The sequence below is a fragment of the Nannospalax galili genome, unplaced genomic scaffold (genome assembly GCF_000622305.1).
Source record: "Nannospalax galili isolate Female #2095 unplaced genomic scaffold, S.galili_v1.0 scaffold542, whole genome shotgun sequence".
Lineage (NCBI taxonomy): Eukaryota > Metazoa > Chordata > Mammalia > Rodentia > Spalacidae > Nannospalax > Nannospalax galili.
The window spans coordinates 681,244-702,073 of record NW_008349083.1 but is presented as its reverse complement, the minus strand read 5'-3'; the positions used below and the strand labels follow the sequence as shown (position 1 = coordinate 702,073).

Here is a 20,830-nt window from a genome sequence, read left to right as displayed (position 1 = left end):
TAGATAGATAGATAGATAGATAGATAGATGATAGATGATAGATAGATAGATAGATAGATAGATAGATAGATAGATAGATAGATAGATAGATGATAGAAAAACTTGGGCAGACTTTTCTCACTTGCCCACCTGCTGCCTGAACCTTCAGACAAAGGGGCAGTTTACAGAATGATCTTGCTCCTCTTGTCAGAAAACCATCTGGGCTTGTCCACCCTGCAGCCTCAGCCCACATGCCCCACAGGATAGCTACGAATGGAGACCAAAGCAAAACCATAAACTTACTTAAAACATTATAAGACAATTTTACAATTTATTGATATTTTTAACTTGATTGTGCTGCTCTCCAGCATGGTCTTCATAGGTAACCCTGTCACGTCACAGTGCCAAAAGGTTAAACATGCCTTGATTTGCTAAAAGAGTTAGTGCCTTCTCCTCCCCTGCCACCCCGCCTGTGGGCTATGCTTTACGCATTGCCTGGTGTCTTTGGTGCCTCCTGAAGTGGCTTCAGAGGAGGGCAATGAGTGTGAGGTCAGCCGGCTCCTCCCAGCTGTCCCAAACACATCTCCTTCCTGCCTCTGAAGATCATTTTTGCTGAGAGACCTCAGGGCCTACCCTGTTCCCACCCAAATATGTAACGCAATTTAGAAGGGGGGTATTCTGATAGCCTGGTGACAGCTGTCAATTAGGCAAGACTTAATGGATGCAAGGGCTGAAGTGCACTTTAAGGTGTAGCAGAGGAAGAATTTCCCAGGAGCAGCTGCCTTGTGATTTGGAGATGGCACTACCACTTTACAAGATATTTATGTTTTATTTTTGTTTTTGTGTATATGTGTGCATGTGGTGTATGTATGCATGTGTGTAAGCACAACACATGTATGTGTATGCATGTGGTATATGTATGCATATTTGCATGTGTATGAGTATAACGTGTGTATATGGGCATGTACCTGTATGTACGTGTGTGTGGTGGCCCAAGGCTGACACTGGGTATCCCTTCCTCCATCAATCTCTACGTCATGTATTGAAGCAAGGTGCCTCACTGAACCGGAGCTCACCACTGGGCTAGGCTGTCTAGCCAGCTTACTCTGGGGAATTCCTTGTCTTTGGTTCCGGAGCATTGGGATTACAGGAGTGTTACTACACATGCCCAGTTTTTACATGGGTTCTGCAAATCGAAATTCTCGTCCTTGTGCTTGTACAGCAAGTACATTATCCACTGGGACATCCTTCCAAGCCCTCTTACAAGACATCTATTGATCTCTGCCTGAACCATTAAGATTCAAATGTGGTCACTGTTCAACTTTTTTCTTTCTTTCTTCTTTCCTTCTATTCTTCCTCCCTCTATCCCTCCTCCTTCCCTCCCTCTTTCCCTCCCTGCCTGTCTTCCTTTTTTCCCTCCCTCCCTCTATCCCTCCTCCTTCCCTCCCTCTTTCCCTCCCTGCCTGCCTTCCTTTTTCCCTCCCTCCCTCTTTTCCTCCCTCCCTCCCTCCCTCCCCCCTTTTCCTTCCTTTTCCTTCCTTCCTTTTGTTTATTTAGGTAAGATCTCATGTATCCTAGTCTGGTTTTGAACTCACTGTGTAGCAGAGGATGACCTTGAACTCCTGATCCTGTTGCTCCATCTCCAGAGCACTGGGATTACAGGTAGGCACAATGCCCACCTGACTTCTACATAGGTATTAGTGATTCCTATGCTTGTGTGGCAAGCACGTTATCCACTGAGCCATCTCCCCAGCCCCACCTAGACACGGTCTCTCACTGGCCTGGAATTTACCAAGTAGGTTAGGCTGGCCAGTGGATCCCAGGAATCTTCCTGTCTGCCTCCTTTCCAGTGCTTGGATTACAAGGGTGCTGTTCAGGCTTTTTAAGCAGGGTTGGGGGCTCAGGCTTGTCTGCAGGATAGAAGCCAGTCCTGTTCGGCTCTCATGTCTATTCCAGCATCTGAGTTTAGCAGTTGAGTTCTTACCAAGCCCTGCAAAACAGCATCTAGACACCTGGGGTACCATACCACTAACAAGCTGGAGAGGCTTGCTCTGTTTTAATCCGTGCCTCTTCCAGTCTCTCTTTTCTCTCCACACGCCTTCCCCCAGTTAAAGGGATCATGCTGAGTCTAGGATTTCTAATCAAAGCTAACCACAGTCCTGACATTGTTGGATAATATTACAAATTAGGTACAGTGTTCCTGTTTGGACTCGGGATCACAGCAGGAAGCAGCTAAATAAAGGTGGAGGGGCTCAGGAGTGCCTCTCAGATCCATGATTAGAGTAATCACAGTGTTGGGCTTGCCTTTCCTGCTTCTTTATGTCAACAGAAACTTGCATGGCGGGGGGCAGGGGACTGCATGGCCTTCTCTCAGGGCCACAGGGTGCTAATGATGACCACTCCATGCTTGGGACACCCTGCTGCGATGATACTCCTGGGTTGTTGTGGGGACTCCCAAGTCCCCAGCAGCTGCCACAAGGGCAGTTGCTGAAAAACACAGCTCTTGTTCCAAAGGGGGTAAGAGAGAGCTTGTTCTGAAGCAAATAGAAACAGCCATGGTCTGGGAACACGGATTCTGGTTGACTCAGAAGATATGCTCCACCCACCATGGAAGTGGTTGGGTGAAACTTTAACAGTTATAGTACAACAGGGGGCTATACATTGAGACATTTACTAAATACATTGGTGGGGGCAGTAGGTAGGCAGGTCACAGCAAAGCAGAGAAATCTCGGCTGCAGGTTTCAGACCCTATCTGGTATCATTCTTAACTTTTGGATTGGTAGAAACAAGGGATGTCTCTGCTAGCAACTTAATGCATTCCAAAGGTTTCATGATTGCCAGAAAGATGTTAAGTTAGATCCAGAGGTGGGTGATAAATGACTATTAAAAGGAACTAAAGGTAACCCAAGATAATTTTGGCTCTGAATCTGTAGGACTGGAGCACTCAATAATCAGTGAGCTCTAATCTGTCAGTGGACTTTGGAATCTTCAACAAGGGTGTTAACTTTTCCAGGAAACTTCAGTTCATACCCTCACTTTACCTGTTCCTCCCAGGGCCAGGAGCATACTAGAACTGAGCAGATTGGAGCTGCTCAGTGTCAGCACACCAGCTGCAGCATCATGGGGGACTTGTTACACATGCAGTCTTGGGCCCCCCTGGCTGTATGTCTCCAGCATCCCCACTATCACAGGGCCCTGGGGACTTGCCTACACAATGAAGTATCAGAAGCACTTACATGGGTCACTGAAGAGATGGTTCAGCAGTTAAAAGCACTGGCTGCTCTTGCAGAAGACCTAGATTTGGTTCCCAGCACCAACATGGCAGCTAACAGCCTTCCTTAACTCCAATTCCAGGGATCTGATGCCCTCTTCTGGTCTCTGTGGGCATTGCATTCATGTGGTTCACTTACATGCATGCAGGCAAACCACTCATACACATAAAATAAAAATAAATAAATCAAAAAAGATTTAAACAGGGTTCTGGAGATAGAACTCAAATCTTCATACTTGCAAAACTGGCAAGCACGTTACCTACTGGAATAAGACAGGACTCTGATTTCCTTGATTAGAAACTTAGAAACCAGGACTCTCAGGCTGGCAAAATGGTTCAAAGGGGAAAGACACCTGCTACTAAAGCCTGACAACCGGAGTTCCATCCCTAGGTGCCATATGATTAAAGGAGAGAACTGACTCCCACAAATTGTACCCTGATCTTTACACATGTGCCATGTATGTGCCTCCCCTACACATACACTGAAATAAATAAATATATAAATAAATAATAAATAGAAATATAATCATGGGAAAAAAAGAAACCAGCACTCTGCAAACCATTTTTGACTCAACGTTCAACCTGTGTGGTTCAATAGGGAAGCAGATCATTGTGTCACCCAGCTGTGTGTATTGTTGCACTGCGAGCTGAATTGCAGGTTTTCACTGATAGCATGGAGATACATGTAGGCTAACCTGAGATGCTGAGAGGCAGGAGAAACGCAAGGATTCCTAACCACAATGCTTCATTCCTTCCTCTCATATAGACTCTTTTAAATGAAAACAGCTTCTTTGGTTTGCAAGCCTTGCTCTGGCAGGAAGACAAATGATTTTTTTTTCACAGTATCAGACGTGTGGTTTCCTGTCTATGTTTAACTTGCTAGCAGAACATCTCAGCCAGCTGGCTCCCTCTGGGCCTGTTGCAACCTTAATGACGTTGCGTCACGCCATCCAGTAAACCCACTCAGTGTATGCACCACATGTCTTGCTCACTTTGCTGGCTTGCTTTGCCTTCTGAATAAGAAAAGTTTACAAATGCTGTCCCCCATCACCTTGATCTCATATTGGGTCTGTTCAGCCCCAGCAAGAAGCCCAAGAAACTGACTGTTTGGGAGAAACTCTTCATTTTTTTGTTTTTGTTTTATTTTTATTTTTGAGACAGGGTCTCACGTAGCCCAAACTGACTTCCAATTCTCTGTGTAGCTGAGGACGACCTTGAACTTCTGATCCTCTTGCTTCTACCTCCCAAGTGCCAAGATTGCAGACCAACACTACCACGCCCAGTTGATGGGGTGCTCACGATCAAACCCAGGGCTTCTTGCATGCTAGCCACGCACTCTACGAACTGAACTATATTCCCAGCCTGAACCTTGAATTTGTTCTTTCTCTCTTCTCAACTTCCCAGGTTCTTGGATTACAGGTGTGTGCCATTCTACCTGGTTTATGTTGTTCTGAGGATCAACACAAACGGGCACTCTACCACCAAAGCTAGAGCCCTAGGCCCTTAGATCTTGCATGCGAGCAATGGGAAGAGTAAATGGTGCCTTGGCAGTCCTGGAGGAATCTGGGCATGCTGCCTTTGAATTGTGTACTCAGCCCTCAAAATAGCTGCTTCCCAGCTGCGCATCTTTATTTTAAGAGAAAAGAAGTAGATATACTTTCTGGTCTAAATGAGAAGAAGAAATAGCTGTGGAAATAGAGCTGAAAAAAACCATTATGAGAAGAAAATTATGGATTAAAGTCAGGAAAATCATTCCCTAGAAAAGAAGTCAGTCATCTGAGGTGGTGGCTTAGCCGAAGGAGCCTTTAGTTGTGCACAAACTGCCTAGAAAGCTAATTCTGAATCCTTCAATGCAGCCCTCATCTGGACAAAGAAATAATAAAAACCACATTGTGACTCAGTCAGGCATAGCTTAGAATGCATTTGAAGTAACTTAAGGCAAAATAACTTGCTTTTGTAAATTATTATTTTTCCCTAAACAAATGTTCTAAAACTAGGTGTCTTGCTGGTTGTGAACCAGGAATGCTTTCGAACCCCATCTTGCATGAATCACTGCAGAGGGGACTCCAGGGTGGACGAGTGGTCGCTGCAGAGACACTGTCTGCAGTCTTAAGTCCTTCCCAGCTGGCCCATCTGTGTTCTACAAACCCCACACTCATGGTCACAGACAACAAGGATGGACCAAGACTGTTTGTGCTACTTTCTGAAAGTCACCAGTATATACCCTCACAGCTGACAAACTCTGTGAACTGACTTTCATTTCTATTCAGGCTAACCTCCAGAGGGTGTGTGTAAGAACATCTGGCCATCCAGAACTCTTTTCTGATATTAAATCATGCCTTCATACTGTTAATTATGTAAAAAGTTACTGTCAATCAGTATGCCTATTTAAAAATAATATTAGCGGGGCTAGGGAAGGTGACTGAGCCAGTAAAGTGCTTGTGTTGTAAGAACAATGACCTGAGATGGATTCCCAGAACCAGCTTTAAATAACCAGGTACGATGGCATTCTTTGTAATCCCAGCACTGGGGAGACAGAGACAGGAAGATCCCTGGCGCTCCCTGACCAGCCAGCCTAGTCTATTTGATGAGCTCCAGGTTAGTGAGAGAGACCAGATCTTAAAATCTAGGTGAATGACTCTTGAAAATGACACCTAATGTTGACCTCTGGTCTCCACACAGCTGCACACTCATGCATATGTGCCAGTACCCACGTGTGCACATGCACCCACATACATATACACCAGCACACACATGTGCACTTGCACACATAGGAACATATACACACCATACATGCATTAACACACTCCCAAAACATTGAATTTTAATGAAATATTTTGAATTTGTCTTTTGGCTTTAAGGAAAGTTATGTATTGGGATTGGAGAGATGGCTCAGTTAAGAGTACTTGCTGCTCTTACAGAGGACTGAAGTTTGGTTTCTAGCACTCACACTGGGTAGGTCACAACCACTCTTAACTCAGGTTCTAAAAAATTCCACCACTAATGTCATATCACCCACAATGGATCTGAAATTTATTTTTTAAAATTCTTCCATTTTTTTAGATCTTGTCCTGTGGAAAAGTGCCTGTTTCTCGAGCCACAAAACTGTCCGTGGCCTTGGCTGCACTGTGTAACTCCTGACTCCTGAGGTGTTTTATAAACTCCTCATTAGCTGGTGCTCACTCTGCAGGTTCTGGCGTAACTGGTCTGGGGCCCGATATTAGGAATGCTTTCTAAATTCCTCCAGGATATTCCAGTATGCAGCCAACAGTAGGAGCCACTGGACTCAAGACAGGTTGTTCTCCAGACTACGTGTCCTTCATTGTATCCCTTGTATAACCTGGACAGAAACCGTAACAGATGGAGGCCATTTCCAAAGGGGAGGTCAAAAGTTGGTGTCTTAAGATTAAGGAGAAAACAATCAAGCAGAACATCTAGGTTGCCCCATCTCCGAGAGGAACAGGATTGTGGTTTGAATAGTCTCTAAGCATTTAATTCAGAACAAGGCCCTGGGCCTCTCTGACAATAGACATCTGAGACTTTAGAACCCATCAAGTTATACATTAAAGGAAAACACGTTTAAAACTTAAGAGTGTGACTGAGGTGTGAGGTGACAAGGACAAGTGGAAACCCAGGAGATGGTTTAGGGGGTGAAGATACTCAGGGTTCCTTGAGGATACTGATGGTGTTTATAGTTAATATGCTTTTCCAGATTCAGCTTGTCCCCTCCCTGGAAAAGATGCTAAAACAACTGACTTGTTATTGTTGTTGTTGCTATGTGAATGCATGTGAATGCCCTGGTGTGTGCAGGTGCACATGTGTGCATGTGCTTGTGGAGGCCAGAGGTCAGCCTCAGCTGTCATTCCTCCAGAGCTGTCTACCTTGATTTTGAGGGAGAGTTTCTCAGTGAGATCTGGGGTCTGCCAATTGGCCTGGGTTGGTTGGTCAACAAGCCCCAGGGATCCTCCTGCCTCTGCCTCTCTAGCACTGGGATTACAAGCAACCATGATCACATAAGGCTTTTTTACTGGGTGCTGCAGATTAAATTCAGCTCCTCATGCTTGTGTGGCAAACACTGTACCTTTCTCCCCAGGCCCCCACTAAAACAACTGACCTAAGGGAGTTTCTGCTTTCATGGTTCCTAAGCACAGGCAACCAGGAAAAGAACGAAAGAATCAGCTTGAGGCAGCAGGTTACATTGCATTCTCAATCAGGAAGCAGAGAGAGATGAATGCCAGTGCTTTCTTCTTTATCTTCAGTCCAGGGCTGCAGCCCATGGAAGTGTGCCTTCTGCAACCAAGTTGGACCTTTCAACCTCAACTAACTCAGTGTAGAAAACCCCTCACAGACATGCCAGAGCTTTGTCTTCTAGGTAATTCTAAATCCTTCCAAGTTGACAATCAATGGTAAGCACAGCAAGGGGTAAGGTGGAGTCAGGATGGTTTGGGCTTCTGGGTATAAGTACCTTTGGCCAATCAGTGAAGAAGTAGCCATATTCTATTACTGTTGGCTTGAACTTTGTGTTCAGTTAAAGGCTGTCCTGTTAAAGGCAGCTCCAAACCCAAGAATGTGTGCTGCAGAAACAGGAAATATCTAAGGCTGTTTATTATTGTCATCTTACCTTTTAGCTTTGGGTCAGTTAAAAGCTGCTTTGCTTTTGGCTCATCCTTAACCTCACAGTTCCAAGTCTCAAGCTGTTCTTCTGGCTTATTTTTTAACTGAGCAGTGACGATCTGTTTGAGATTTTCTAGCTGAAAGGCTAATATTTGAATGTTTTAAACTGCTCCTTTGAAAAATCTGTCTCCTCTCCCAATTCCTTAACTCCTTGCTGACCCTAACACCATGCTACAGGACAGAGAGGCCATACTGGACTCAATACAAAATGTGTGTGTGTGTGTGTGTGTGTGTGTGTGTGTGTGTGTGTGTGTGCGTGCGTGTGTGTGCATGTGGAAGCCAGAGGGCATCTTTAGATGTCACTCCTCAGCCACCATCCACCATTTTTTTGAGGCAAGATTTGCCATTGGCCTGGAACTTGCCAAGTAGGCTAGGCTGGCTGTTCAGCAAGCTCCAGGGATCCACCTGTCTCTGTCTCCCCAGGGCTGCAGAGGTGAGATTAGGTCCCATTCCCAACTTTATTTTTCATGGGTTCTGGGAACCAAACTTGGGTCTTTATAGACTGAGGTATCTTCCTAGCCCTGCTAAAGAATAACTTTGAGATAGTCCAGTGTTTGGAATTTGTGCCAATAGAGGACAAAATGACAAACCCCTCTATTGTAGCTCTCAGACTGAGGTTTTACCTCTACCTCCCAGGGATGAGGCCAAAGAGGTTGTTGTCCCAGACTAAACTATATACAAAGGGAGCCAAGAAGGATCTCATGCAAAGGAGACTGTCGGGTAGAAAAGGACAGATGGAAAATGGCTTACCTTTGAGATGCCTGCAGTGGGGATTTTTTAAATCACATGAGAGAAGACTTCTTCCATCATTTCACGAAAAGAAATAGTCTTAAAACCTGTCCAGAATGTTTAACAGCACTGCCTCTGTGCTGGCAGTTAAAGTAAACCGTCTGTGCCCAGTGAGCTTAGTGTCCTTCTGTTGTTTAATTAAATGATTTTTAATTGTTTGCTTGAATTTGTTTGTTTTTTATGGAGATGATGAATGGGGAATCCTATCTCATTCCACACTCTTCTACTAGTTAATTGACTGGAACATTCTTGTGGACCATTTCTTGTTGGCCAGTACTGAACACCATTGTGCCAGCACTCTGAAAACAATGCCACTAAGAGGTTCCTGTGTAAGAATGCAGTGGCTCTATGGCAGAATACCAAGAAGCTTATTCAAGTTCTGCAAAAGCAATACTTCTGAAACGTTAATGTGTAAATGAAACTAGGGAACATTTAAATGAAGATTCTGATTCAACTATAATTTAGAGTGGAGAAAAGGAGCCTGCATTCCCCATGAGTGTCTACTTGATGTGTGCTGATGCTGCTGGTCTGGGGATCATACTTTGAATGACAAGGCACCAAGAGATATGCCAACAAGATGCTTAAAGATGTAGATGATGGAAGCAAGATCTGAGAACTCTATAGTTATTAAGTAAACATAGAACACCATGGCTTAGATCTATCTAATATGTATGTATCTATCTATCTCTCTACCTACCATTTATCTCTCCATCTCTCCATCTATATGTTCATCTCTCTATCTAGTTACACATCCACTTATCTAAACAAACACACATACACACACCAATATATATACATATATGTATATATATATATACATACACAAATGTATGTTTAGAGATTTAAACAACGATACATAAAGTTGAATGGGCCTGACCAATTACTTTATAATGATACTTTAAAACTTTGTCTAATAGTTCTTCCTCAATAGTATTGTGATTGAACATTCCACTATACTATAATCAATTATTTTGTGAGGTTTTAAATTTTTTCAGTCAAAGAGTAGTTTCTATAGAATTCTGCAAAAATGCAGTCTTCAATATACATTCAATCCTGTCAGTATGAAGAAAACTGTATGCGCACACTTGAATGATAAAATTGTTTTTAAAGTTCAAGAAAGTTCCAACTCTAGAAGTGAGGAGGAGTTGCTTTCAGGGGGGCCAGGGAGGCCGCTTTCTGTGGGTGAGTGGAGGATCAAGAGGAGACTTGTGAGGTGTCTGGCAAAACTTATTTTATAGCTTAACTGGTAGTTGTGAGACCATTTACCTTATAATAATTCACTGAGCTAGACACCTATTTATGGCTTTTCTGCATTTGTGTTTTATTTTAGACTGAAAAGTATTACAAGAAAGCATTCAGAATAAAGGCTTAGAGAAGCCATGCCTTATACCTGTGCAAAATGTATTATTTCAGGTATCTTTGTGTTCTAGAGTCATTTCTATTGCTGTGATAAGAATACCCAGACAAAAGGCAACTTTGGGGAGAAAAGATTTATTTGGATTAAAATTGCAGAATACAGTCCACTTGAGGGAGAGTCAAGGCAGGAACTTGAGACACCTAGTTTCATCACATCTAAAGCCAAAAGCATCATGCTTATTGCTTGCTTGCTCGCTTGTGCTAAGCTCAATGTCTCTGTTCATATGGTTCAGGACCCCTGCCTTGGGAATGGTGCCACCTACAGTGGGCTGGGCCTTCCCACATCAGTTAACTTAAGATAGTCCTTCACAGATATATCTACAGGTCAATTCAATGTAGACCATCTTTCACTGAGATTCTCTTCTCAGTCTTAGGATGTGTCAAGTTGACAAAGCTGAACATCATACCTTGAGAGAGTGAACTCTTAATTTGGTTTGGTTTCCTTTTTTAGAGACCTGCTATGTGCCAAGAACTTAATGTATAATCCCATTTAATACTCAGAATCTGCTTTCCATGTATTTGTCTCAATTCAGGGGCAAAAGATTTGGAGTCAGGATGATGTGTCCACAAGTGAGTCCCAGGTCTGTGTAGTCCTATGGTCTCTGTTCTCTGTTCTTCTTTACCACCAAGCTTTCTCCCTAGATATGAACCCACAAGACCGTTTAGTAACTGAAAAAGTATTTTAAAATGTGTGTCTCACTTAAAGAGGCCAGATCTAGTTGTAAGTAAGTTGCAGTTATGCAAATTGCATTCTTCGAAAATGAATCCTTTTGAAAGATAAATATCAAATTCACTTTTCCCCTTTTCTTTGGTTTGGTCTCCAAATGATAAGTGTTAGTGTGCCATAAAAAAATATACAAAATGTCAGAAAACCTCAAGGGGCCGTGCCATGGTGTCCTCCTCTGTACAAAAAGTAAGCCCCTTGTTTTAAATCAGGCCCTGCACACACACGTGTGCGCACACAGAGAGAAGACAGTGCGATCAGAGAACAGATGACTCCCCGACGCCTACGTCCCCTGCCATGCCTACCTCTGAACTTCGAACTGGACCTTTCTAGGGATTTTAAATAAAAGTCACTTAGTTACAAGCAAACAATAAGGCAAACGTGGTGAAAAAAATCCAAGGAGTGGGGCTGGAGAAACGGCTCAGTGATTAAAAGTACTGACTGCTCCTGCAGAGGACCCAAGGTTAGTCCCCAGCACCCACATGGCCGTTAACAACCTTCCATAACTCCAGTTCCAGGGCATCTGGAGTCCATTTCTGACCACAGGGACTGCACGACACGGGTGCACTTACACATATGCAGGCAATACACTCATACACATAAAATAAAAATAATAAGTAAAACTTTTGTTTAATCCAAGAGGAGGCCTAGTGGTGTAGCTCCATTGGTAGAGAATTGACCTAGCATACAGGAAGTCCTGAATTCCATCCCCAGCATCATGTAAATCAGACATGGTGGTGCACACCAGCACTATGGAAGGGAAAGCAGGAGGATCAGAAGTTCAAGGTCAGAGTGAATTTGAGGCCAACCTGGGCTATGTGAGACCCTGTCTCACAAATAAATGCAAAACTAAAACCACAATTTAAAAATCCTAACTGGATCAGTTAACGATGCTTTGATAAAAACCTGATTAACCAAAGTGCACTTGAGAAATGGACTTCTACCTTAATATTTAAAAAGTAGCTTGACATTTCCAATAAATCAAGGCCCGTGGAGTAAAAGTTCACTAATTTATCTGAGCACTAGACAGGGACATGGGTTGTAGTTTCCTTCCCACCTTGGTGTGCTAGTGTGCTAATGAACATCACATGACATCTAGAGAGCTCTTTCGGAAGGTGTCATTGACTAAGTACCAAGACATCTGCACAGCAAAGTACCAAGACATCTGCACAGCACCACGACCATCCGAAGCAACAGGATGTGTATGCAACTGACCAGGAAGGAAGTGGTGCTGGAGAGAGATAGGCTGAGGGAAGGAACAGCATCCTGTCCCGTCATTATATTAATTAGAGTCTTAAAATGACAACATCATTTATTTACTGAGCACCTGCCAGGGAGAAGTGTAGTAGAAATCTTTCCTTACTAAGCAAGCATGTTGTAGGGGTAGACTAAACTCAGGACCTACCTCAATAATGTGGTGATAATAGCAAAACCCAAGTCAGAGCTTTTGGAAGTGAAGTGACATAAGGCTTTAGGATGATTCGTTCATTGCCTGGTCTAACGAAGCACACTGGGTGCTACTTATCTTTATTAATCTAAAGAGAATTTTGAAAAGGGTTTCCCACTGAACTAAACAGCTCCATCCCACTGATCAAAGCTTCTACAGATGCTTCTGTAGAAAGCCACACCCCAATTCAGGCACATTTGCTGACAGCATCTTGTCTGAATTACTTTTTCTGTGGTAATAAACACCATGACCAAAAGCAACTTGAGGGGTGGTATTTTAAGGCTTACAGCTTACAGTCCATCGCCAAGGGAAACCAAGTGTGCTGGATAGCTTTAGTGTCAATTTGACACACCTGGATTGAGGGAGCCTCAATTGGGGAATTTCCTTCATTGGACTGGCCTGTAGCCACGTCCATGGGGCACCTTCTTGATTGCTGAGTGATGTGGGAGGACCCAGCCCACTGTGGGTGGTGCCACCCCTGGGCAGGTGGGCCTGTATTGCATAGGAAAGCAAGCTGAGCAGGGGCCAGGAGAGCAAGTCAGTAAGCAGTAGTCCTCCATGGCCTGTGCTCCAGCTCCTGCCTCCAGGCTCTTGCCCTGAGTTCCTACCTTGGGCTCCCTGAAGAATTGTGACCTGGGAGATGTAAGACAAATAAAACCTCTCCTCCCCAAGTTGGTAGTGGTCAAGAGTATTTTGTCACAGCAATGAGAATCAAACTAGGACAGAAATTGGTACCAGAGAGTGGGGTATTGCTATGAGGGACCTGACTTTGGTGTTTTTGGAAGGATTGTGGAAGCATTCAGAACTCTGGGATGGATAAGCCATTGAGTGCTTAGAGTTTGTTGCTGTGGAGCTTGGAACAGTTATGTTGAAAGAGTTGTGGGGAATGGTGGCCTGGCTTGTGATGCTTCAAAGGGAGGCGGAGACTATCAGGGCTGTTTGTGTGAGAGAAACTGTGGGTTCTGGTTGGCTGGGGCTGAAAAATCAGCTGTGATTAAGAAGAGACCAGAACCTGGAGCAAAACCTTTGCTTTACTGGGACAATTGATGCTGGTTAGCTGGGGCTGCAAAATCAGCTGTAAGTAATAAGAGACCAGCATCACCATGGTGAAATCCTCTGGGAAGCATTTCCTCAGGGTCCACACACAGAAGCTGTGGTTGAGAGGGGACCTGAGCCTCCATCTCTAGCTGGAAGCAGGACTTGGTAATGTGTAAGAGTCTCCTGCATGGTTCTGGTGTTGAAAGCATGAAGAGGCCACAGAGAACAACTGAGGCTTGGCACTCTGAGAGGCCAGGAAAGGCCATAAGTGAAATTGCAGCTTCAGTTGCAGTGAAGACCTCAGGATTGAAGGAGTCACGGAGAGAATCTGAGGCTTTGCACCCCAAGAGGCAGGAAGAGGCCACTGGTGAGGGTGCAGCCTCACTTTCAGTGGAGACCCAGCTTTTTGGAGATGCCAGGACAATGGGACGACCACCAAGGGCAGCGGCAGGTATGGAATGGAGCCGGCCTGGGTCTGCAAGATGAACTATATGTGCTGTGGACTGCAAAGTCAGAGCAGTGGAGCTGCCAGAACCCTTTAGAGCCCAGAAGATCATGAGTGAATCCCAGATGTCCAGCCTTGAGCTACTTTGCTGGACTTTGGTTTTGCTTAGGTGTGCCCGATTCTGACAGTACTTGTTTTGGATTTTACAGAAGCCCACCCACAGTTAAGAGACTATTAAAAGAGACTATGGACTTTTAAGTGTTTGAATTTTTTAAGGACCGTGGGGTTTTTAAGGTTGTACTGTCTTATGTTGTGATATTAATGTTAACATATCTTGGGGACAAGAATTAGAAAGGTTATGGTTTAATAGTGATGTGTTTGTGTGTCAAGTTGACAAGGGGTCAATTGTGCTGGAAAGCTTTAGTGTCAACTTTACACACCTGGGTTGAAGGAGCCTCAATTGGAGAATTGCCTTCATGGGACTGGCCATGTCCATGGGGCACCTTCTTGATTGTTGAGTGATGTGGGAGGACCTAGCCCACTGTGGATGGTGCCACCCCTCAGCAGGTGGGCCTGTGTTGCATAAAAGAAAACAGGCTGAGCAGGAGCCAGGGGAGCAGCCAGTAAGCAGCATTCCTCCATGGCCTGTGCTCTAGCTCCTGCCTCCAGGTCCTGCCCTGAGTTCCTACCTTGGGCTCCCTGATGAACTGTGACCTGGGAGATGTAAGACAAATAAACCCTTTCTTCCCCAAGTTGGTAGTGGTCAGAGTATTTAGTCAACAGCAATGAGAATCAAACTAGGACACCAAGGTAGGAACTCAAGATAGGAATTCAAAGCAGGGACCTGGTGGCAGGAACTGAAGCACAGACCATGGAGGAACAGTGCTTACTGACTTGCTTCTCTGGTCTGTGCTCAGCCTGCTTTCTTATACAACCCAGGACCACCTGCCCAAGGATGACACCACTCACAGGGTGCTGGACCCTCCATATCATTCAACAACCAAGAAAATGCCTCATAGACATGCCAGTCTGATAGAGGAAATGCCACAGATGAGGTTACCTCTTCCTAAATGTGTCGAGTTGACAACCAAAGCTGACTGTGACACATCTGCTATCCACATTCTAGGGAAATGGATGAATCTTAGTCAGTAGTTGGATATCTTCACTTTTCCAGGGCATTTTGTTTTCTGTGCATATATAGCCTGAGCTAATTAAATTTAGGTGGAACCTGTAAAATCTCTCAGAAGGATACTTTAACATGCATGAAATACTATTGAAATACAATCATCTAATACTTTTACAAATCAGTATGTATGTCTATATTAATGCTTGGACAGGCTCTAAAAGCAAATCTGAAAAAAAGCGATATCTGAGTGATGAGTATAAGCAATTTGTCAAGACATCTGTTCCGAATATAATTTGGAGCACACTGAATTCTACTGGTGACATAATCTCAAGCCTAGCTAACACTATGAACTGATCAATTTTCATTGAAGGTGAAAGAAAGGTAAATGTGTAACTTTTGCTCATTTAAACTCATGGAACCACTGAATTTCATTCATGAAGCCCAGGCTAAGAATATTGGCTACTATAAGCATAGATCCTTGTTTTTTATGAACCTTAGTGAAATTCTACCCAGAGCTATAATTTTATGTTGCTTAACAAGAAATTATTTGTGGAAGATTCTAGTAGTTTCACAAGTGTGTGTTGAGTCCCCATATGTGCTAGGCTCTGGGACAAGCTCTGAGAAGAGTGGCTTTTATCTTATGTGTGTGAGTGTATTGCCTGCATGTATGTGAGTGCGCCCGTGTCGTGCAATGCCACAGAGGTCAGAAGAGGCATCAGATTCCCCTGGAACTGGAGTTAAGGACGGTTTGTAGCCACCATGTGGGTGCTGGGAATCGAACCCAGGTCCTCTCCAAGAGCAGTCAGTGCTCTTAACTGCTGAGCCATCTCTCCAGCCCCGAGAAGAGAGGCTTTTTAAAAAAGATTTATTTATTTTGTGGGGCTGGAGAGATTGCTTAGTGGTTAAGAACAGTGGTTGTTCTTGCAGAAGACCTGGGCTGGAATCCCAGCACCCACATGGCAGCTAACAACTGTCTGTAACTCCAGTCCCAGGAGATCCGACAGCCTCTTCTGACCTCTGCAGGCATTGCATGACATGGGTGCACTTGCCTACATGCAGGCAATGCATGCATGTACATAAAATAAAAATAGGTTTTAAAGAAAGTTTTAAAAGATTTATTTTTAAGTGTATGCCTGCATGTATGTACGTGCTTCATATGTATGTAGTGACTTCACAGGCCAAAAGAGGGCATTGGCTCCTCTGGAATTGGAGTTACAGACAATTTTGAGCCACCTGACATGGGTACTAGAAACCAAACCCAGATCCTCTGCAAATGCAGTAAGTTGAACCATGTCTCTGACCCCAAGAGAGAGATTTTTGTGGTCTCCTGTAAGACTTTTTCCTTCTTAGTAGGTAAGAAATGCCTACTGGAGAGACAGTACTTAACTATGGTTCTTAACTGAGAATGAAATAGTTTCTGTGTCTGTGGTGTGGCCCTTTAGATGCTGTATCCAAGAACTGTCAGTATCACTGAATAGATAGGCATCAATTACCTGGTCCAGCCTCCACTAAAGATAACCACTGTTTCACACTGAGGAGGTTACTTACTCATCCTTCATTGGCTCTTTTCTGTGTGTCACTAATGTGACATTTAGAGGCCTTATGGCACCCCGATAAAAGCTCTGTCCAAAAGCCAGATTTTGTTGCAAATATTAGCTTGGCTATTGCTTGACTCAATCTTGGGAAATTAAACTGTCTGACCTTTAGCTTCTCTATCTCTAAAGTGGGAGCTTATAATAGTTTCTTTCCCTGCAGAGTTTTCCTGGCAATTAAATCTCAGTATTATGTCAGGCCCTTAGCACCCAGCCAACACATACTACATGTTCAGTTTGGGAGTTTCCTGTAAACTGGAGGTTGGAGGGAAGAAGCACTTCCTGTGGATCTCTAAATGAAGAAGACCCCAGTTTGTGCCCCTACTTATAGCATTCTTTGTTTAGTAGTAGTCCAGGGGTCAGTGGTGTGGAGGGCGCAGGAGGCTCCTGTTTAAATCCAGGCTTATTCAGAAGCTTCCTTCCCTCCTGGGTTGCTATTGTTACTGCGTTTTGCCTCCTCTTTGAAGTTTCACATTTGACAGATGTTAATCATTCCTCCTCACACACATTTTTACATGTAGGTTTTCAAAAAGAAATCACAGGAAACTGGAGGGGGGAAAAGCAAAGCTTTGGTTTCTGACATTGAACTGGGGAAATTTCTAGAATCGTCCACTGTCAACAGCACACATAAACTTGAGATTTCCGTTTTTGTGTTTTCTTTAGCTTCAGAAGCAATAGAAATGAGCAAGGAGAACCTTTTTCTCAGATATCTAGGACTTAAAGAATGATCAGTAACAAATGAACAGTCATTCACATTCAGATGTCTTAATACATTGGAGATGTGGCTAAGATATTATATAGATAATAGTTAAAAATCTTAATTGCATTTTCTTATATATGGAAAAGAATATTCATGTTGGACCAAAGTAAGTTCTCTCCAAATTCTGCCAATGTATTACAGGGTATTAAAAATAATACCTTTAGGACAGGGGCTGCCAAGTTTTTCTATAAAACTAGTGCCAGATAGTAAATATTTTTGGCTTTGTGGGCAGATCTGATCTCTACTGCAGGAAAATCTCTGTAAAGAGAAATTAAAGAGAGTTTTTCTTTTGCTCCCTCCCTTCCCCTCCCCCCCCCAGCGCCTCTCCCCTCTTCCTCTCTTCTCTCTCATTCTCCTTCCCCTGCACAGACCCACAGTGGGAGAGTCCTCCAACGGATCATGTGTTCTTTCTCCTGCCTACGGCATGCTGTCTGTGTGTCACTGGTGGCTCTCATCTCTCCAAGACCAATTCAGAGGTGGCTCTTGCCTTCCTCTCATGTTTCTGTGAACTTTCCCACACTCACCAAGCCTTACGTTCTGCCATATTCTTAGTTGCCTTCTGGAATGTTGTGTGTTGCTCAACATTTGTATACATTCCCTTACTCCTTTGCTGGGTACAATTTTGAGGACAGTGGTGTGCCTGTAGTAGACACTCAGGAACGATGTGCATACTGAATGATTGCTCTTCAGGCTACCTTGAAACATCTGCTCTGGCCTGAGCCATGGTGAAAGCAGGAGTCTCCGGAAGGGTCTCCCAGAAAGTGTTTTACCTTATGTCTGCCAAGTATCCTTTTGTGCGTGTATGTATGCTCATATGTATATATCTGTGTGTGCAGGTACACGTGTATATTCTGGCATACATGCACATGTGTGTTCATGCATGTGGAGACCAGAGATCAACCTCAGGTGTCATTTCTCAGGAATGACATCTAGCTTTTTTTCATATAGAGCTTCTCACTTGACCTGGAACTCATTGATTTGGCTAAACTGGCTTTCCAGGAAGTCCCAGAGATCCGCCTGTCTCTACCTCCCCAAAACTGGGATTCCTGGCATTTGACATCACACTAGGTTTTTGATATGGGTTCTGGGGACTGAACTCTGGTCCTCATGCTTGCAACAATCTCCACAGCCCAGAATCCCTCTTTTCCTCCTGCGTGTGATTGCTGATGAAGGAGAGAGTATGTCTAGTAGTGTCTCACATATCAAAAGGTTGATATGGCACCCTTGGTCAGCTCTGATTTATTTTCATCTCAGGAAGAAGGACATGGATAGTGTGGATAGTATGCTAGAGTACATTAGCAGTCCTGGAAAAAAATAATCTAACATCCACAAACAAGTTCAGATGCTGACATGTATAGCCTATAGAAGTGGACTTTCCTAGAGGTCCACACCTCTTGAGTATAACACCTTCTCTCCTCTGTGTTTTTTCCACATCAGAATATACTGCCAGCAGTCCTGACCTGTTGTTAGTCATAATTCAAGTGACGGGTGTTAGCCTCCTGCCTCCACTGGGCATTGCCATAGCTGTCATCATCATCTTCTACTGTTATCGTGTCCACCGGCAGCAGAAGCTGAGCCCATCCTGGGAAAGCAGCAAGCCCCGAAAGCTCATGGAGTTCAGTGAGCACTGTGCCATCATCCTGGAAGATGACCGCTCTGATATCAGCTCCACGTGCGCCAACAACATCAACCACAACACGGAACTCCTGCCCATTGAGCTGGACACGCTGGTGGGGAAGGGCCGTTTCGCCGAGGTCTACAAGGCCAAGCTAAAACAGAACACGTCAGAGCAGTTTGAGACCGTGGCCGTCAAGATCTTCCCCTACGAGGAGTATGCTTCCTGGAAAACAGAGAAAGACATCTTCTCAGATATCAACCTGAAACATGAGAACATCCTCCAGTTCCTTACCGCCGAGGAGCGGAAGACAGAGTTGGGAAAGCAGTACTGGCTGATCACCGCATTCCATGCCAAGGGCAACCTCCAGGAGTATCTCACCAGGCATGTCATCAGCTGGGAGGACCTGCGGAAGCTGGGTAGCTCCCTGGCTCGGGGCATTGCTCACCTCCACAGTGATCACACCCCGTGTGGGAGGCCCAAGATGCCCATTGTTCACAGGGACCTCAAGAGCTCCAACATCCTCGTGAAGAATGACCTGACCTGTTGCCTGTGTGACTTTGGACTGTCCCTGCGCCTGGACCCTACCCTGTCTGTGGATGATCTGGCCAACAGTGGACAGGTAAGTGAGCTCTGGTACACATCCTCTGACCTCATGCCTGGCCTCATCCTACCTCTTTTGTTTTCATTCTGGAAGTTTTCATGTGTGTGTGTGTGTGTGTGTGTGTGTGTGCACTCTATATACACATATGTGAGTACACTTGCCAAACATGCACTTATAGAGGCCAGAGGTTGCCCTCAGGTATCTTCTCTTATCCTCTCCAACTTACTTTTTGAGAACCAGCCTCTCTCTGAACACAGAGCTCACTGGTTAGGCTGGCTGGCCCATGAACTCCAAAGTCCGCCTAACCTGTGTGTGTGTGTGTGTGTGTGCACTCTATATACACATATGTGAGTACACTTGCCAAACATGCACTTATAGAGGCCAGAGGTTGCCCTCAGGTATCTTCTCTTATCCTCTCCAACTTACTTTTTGAGAACCAGCCTCTCTCTGAACACAGAGCTCACTGGTTAGGCTGGCTGGCCCATGAGCTCCAAAGTCCCCCTATCCCCTCTGCTGAGCACTGGGATTACAGATGTGTGTCACTGTGCCTGGCTTTTATGTGGATGCTGAGGATCCCAATTCAGTCCTCATGTTTGCACAGCAAGCACTTTACCCACAGTTATCTCCTCAGCCCTCATTTAATGTTCTCACTAGTATAATATATATTGATTGCACAAGGTAATGGGCTTCATCACAACATTTGCATCTATGCATATAACACACTTCGCTCAATGCCTTGAATGAATAGTCTTCATCAACCTTTCTTTTCCCTGTCCCTTGCTTCCCTCTTCCACAACCCTAATAGACCCCCCCCACCCTTACTTCCATTTCCTTTCCCTCCTTTAGATTCCACATAGGAGAGAAAACGCAGTATTTGTGAGTCTGGCTTATTTCACTCAATGTGATGATCTCCAGTTCTATCCATTCTCCTATAGAGGACATCATTTCTTCTTTGCATCTGAATAAAACTCCACTGTGCCAATATGCCACGCTTTCTGTATCCAGTCCCCTGCTGATGAGCACCTAAGCCTCAAACACTATGCATCGCATAACTTGACGATTTTCACCAGTACTTCTTGACCCACACTTCATGCCTCTTCTCTCCAGCAGCTCTACCCTCACATGCTTATTTAGGGAATCCAGTAAAGTAGTTGTCAACCCTCAACATACCCTATGTCTCTAGTCTGAGTACCTTTGTTAATGAACAACATTTTTCGCCTGTCTTTAGATTCTTTCCAACTCAGGACAAATGTTTCTCTACCAGAGTCAATGGCCATTCCCTTATATTTGGAAATTGTCTTGTTGGTTTCGGGCACTGTTAAATCTTTTTAATTAAACATTCTATTTAAT

At 44.3% G+C, this 20,830-nt stretch overlaps 1 protein-coding gene across 1 annotated transcript in view; it reads left to right on the top strand.

Annotated features, from left to right (window-relative positions):
• The window catches only part of Tgfbr2 (transforming growth factor beta receptor 2), a 100,837-nt gene that overhangs the window by 56,470 nt on the left and 23,537 nt on the right, over positions 1 to 20,830 (top strand). Inside the window, exon 4 of the mRNA XM_008846469.3 lies at positions 18,699 to 19,498. Coding sequence (XP_008844691.1) covers positions 18,699 to 19,498 — 800 coding nt within the window. The remainder of the gene's footprint in view (positions 1 to 18,698; positions 19,499 to 20,830) is intronic.